The sequence below is a fragment of the Bidens hawaiensis genome, unplaced genomic scaffold (genome assembly GCF_021521415.1).
Source record: "Bidens hawaiensis isolate Kalapana, Puna unplaced genomic scaffold, B.hawaiensis_p1.1 tig00073774_1, whole genome shotgun sequence".
NCBI classification, from domain to species: domain Eukaryota; kingdom Viridiplantae; phylum Streptophyta; class Magnoliopsida; order Asterales; family Asteraceae; genus Bidens; species Bidens hawaiensis.
The window spans coordinates 19265-21962 of record NW_027506692.1 but is presented as its reverse complement, the minus strand read 5'-3'; the positions used below and the strand labels follow the sequence as shown (position 1 = coordinate 21962).

Genomic DNA, 2698 nt, shown 5'->3' with positions numbered 1-2698 from the left:
AGGAAGGAACGGATTTTTGATGGGGTTTTCGGAGCTTCCCAATTCTTGATGGCTCTAATTTTTGCGGGATCCACGTGTATGCCTTTATCGTTAAAAACACGACCCAAAAATTGAACTTCGCAAAGCCAGAATTCACATTTTGAAAATTTAGCTTAAAGTTGTTCTTTCTTCAACAGTTCCAAGGTGAGAAGAAGGTGTTGCTAATGCTCGGTCTTGGTTCTTGAATATATTAAAATGTCATCAATAAAAACAATGATGAATTTGTCAAGGTACGGTTTGTAGATTCGGTTCATGAGGTTCATAAACATAGCGGGTGAATTAGTCAAGCCAACGGGCATGACCATGAACTCGTAGTGCCCATAGCGGGTACGAAAGGCGGTTTTGGGTATGTGTTCATTGAGAATTCGCAGTTAGTGATAACCCGAGCGGAGATCAATTTTTGAAAAATTAGTGGCTCTTTGAAGCTGATGGAAGAGATCATCAATTCTCGGTAGTGGGTACCGATTCTTGATGGTAAGTTTATTTAACTCTTGCTAGTCGATGCACATGCGAAAAGATCCGTCCTTCCCTTTGACGAAAATGAAAGGAGCTCCCCAAGGTGAGGAACTTGGTCGGATGAATCCTTTATTGAGAAGATCTTGAATTTGTCTAGAGAGTTCTTGCATTTCGGACGGGGGTAAACGGTAGGTAGATTTGGCTACGGGAGTTGCACCGGGTATAAGGTCGATACGGAATTCGAATTGTCGAGACGAAGGAAGTCCTAGCAAGTCGTCGGGAAAAACTTCGGGATACTCTTTGATAGCGGGAATATCTTGAATGTTTTTCCCTTCGGATTTCTTTTCAACTACATGGGCTAAAAAGGCATAGCATTGTTTCCTCAAAAGTTCATAGGCCTTCATACATGAGACGATTTTTACGTTACAATCCAGTTTTTCTGCTTGAATGATTAGTGTTTCACCTGATTGTAACGGGATACAAATGAGTTTCTCGGCACAAGCAACTTTGGCTTGATTACAGGATAACCAATCCATTCCCATAACTAGTTCAAAGCAACAAAGTTTAAAGGGAATTAGATCGATATTAAGAGAATTATAATCAAAAGTCAAGGTGCAATCGCGTATAAAAGTATTGGCTTGGACGGATTTACCATTGGCTAGCTCGATGGTGTAATGGAAGTCTAGTTTTGTCGGTTTTCATTTAACAAGGGGTTCAGATCAACACTCCAAGTCAAACAAGTCCGCTAGTCTTCAAGATAGTTGTAATGGTTCAGCCCCATTTGCTAGTGGCATCATCCTGGAGCTCATCGTCAAGAAGTTTATTACTTCCTACCAAGTTATTGACTAATGGGGTTACGAATTCTTCAATTGGGCCTATTTGTTCTCCATGGGTGGGGGAAGTAGTTCTCATTAAACGGGCCCAACTAATTAGGCTATAGGTGAGGATACTTGGTGATTAAGGGTTCAACGGCACGTCCAAGTCTTCTAGCGCCATGTAGTCTTCGTCTAACGCTGGTAAGAGGATGTGGGAGTTTTTGGAAGGGTTGGCAGAATCAAAAGACATGCTATTAAAGGGAAGTTAGTACATCTAATAGAACATAATTTCAACCTAAGGGACATTCTTAGACGTAGGTCGGTTACTAACTCTCTACAACCAAGGCTCTGATACCAATCTGTCACACCCCCCGGCCGAAGAAGGAAACGTCGAGCCGTGCGTAGATTAAAATCACGCATATGGTATAAAACGTAAAAAATATTATAAAATAAGCCAACACATTCTTTAAACCAAACATAATTCAAATAACAAGCAAGACATAACACTTTATTTATTTAAATTTCTAGGTCTGACACATCTCCTAAGTGATACTTCATGAATCTTCATAACTTAATTTCCTTCACCTGAAAAACATGCGAGAGTGTCAACTTAAAATAGTTGGTGAGAACATAGGTTTTTAAATTTAAAATAATAGAAAAAAATGTTTTATGTTGAAAACATTCCATGTGTGTAGAGTTACTTGTATACTTTAGTTATTACAACCAAATCTCTGACATGATTAGCTAGTCGTCTAATCAATGATTAGACTGTTATGTTTAATGTTTAACGATCATCGTATTTTGAACACACATGCCTCTACCCAAGGCCTGAGTGGGCGGGTCGGGCCAATAGATCTATCATCATACTACCATGGGCTTAACAAGTTAATGGTTGTGCATGCGATTAAGTATATGCTTGTATTGATTACACACAATGAATATTATGAATAAAGCTTGAACAAATAGCATTTTTAAAACTTAAGTTGCATGTTTTCACCCCAAAGTATAAAACGTTTAAAAGCATGTAAAAGGGTTTTACTAATAATTTATGATGATCATGGTGAGAGTATATGAACAACTATGAAAATTCAAAGGAAAACTCAAGACCATAAGAACAAGCAAGAAGAAATTCATAATAGAAAACAAAAATGTATAAAAACAACAATGAAACTCAAAATAATTATAGAGACTTACTTGTTTATACTTAGAGAGAAAAAAGAGAATGAGATTTGGTGTGAAAAATAATGAGAATGGGAGCCTCTATTAATAGTGGAGGTAAGGAGGTTTGAATACAATTGAGATAGAGATAAAGGTTGTTTAAAGATCAAAAGATCATCTTAGAGGTGATGATAATGATAGTAATTATGATAATAAAAAAAAAAAAGATG

The 2698-nt window shown here is 37.3% G+C and overlaps 1 protein-coding gene across 1 annotated transcript; it reads right to left on the bottom strand.

Moving 5' to 3' along the window:
• Positions 1 to 533: 533 nt before the first annotated feature.
• Positions 534 to 1037, bottom strand: LOC143618406 (uncharacterized). The gene has a single exon (XM_077090633.1). The coding sequence runs from the start codon at positions 1035 to 1037 to the stop codon at positions 534 to 536; it is 504 nt and encodes a 167-aa protein (XP_076946748.1).
• Positions 1038 to 2698: the final 1661 nt, after the last annotated feature.

Coding starts and splice junctions, on each gene's coding strand:
- LOC143618406 (XM_077090633.1), bottom strand. CDS start 1,037: ATGGGAATGGATTGGTTATCCTGTAATCAAGCCAAAGTTGCTTGTGCC.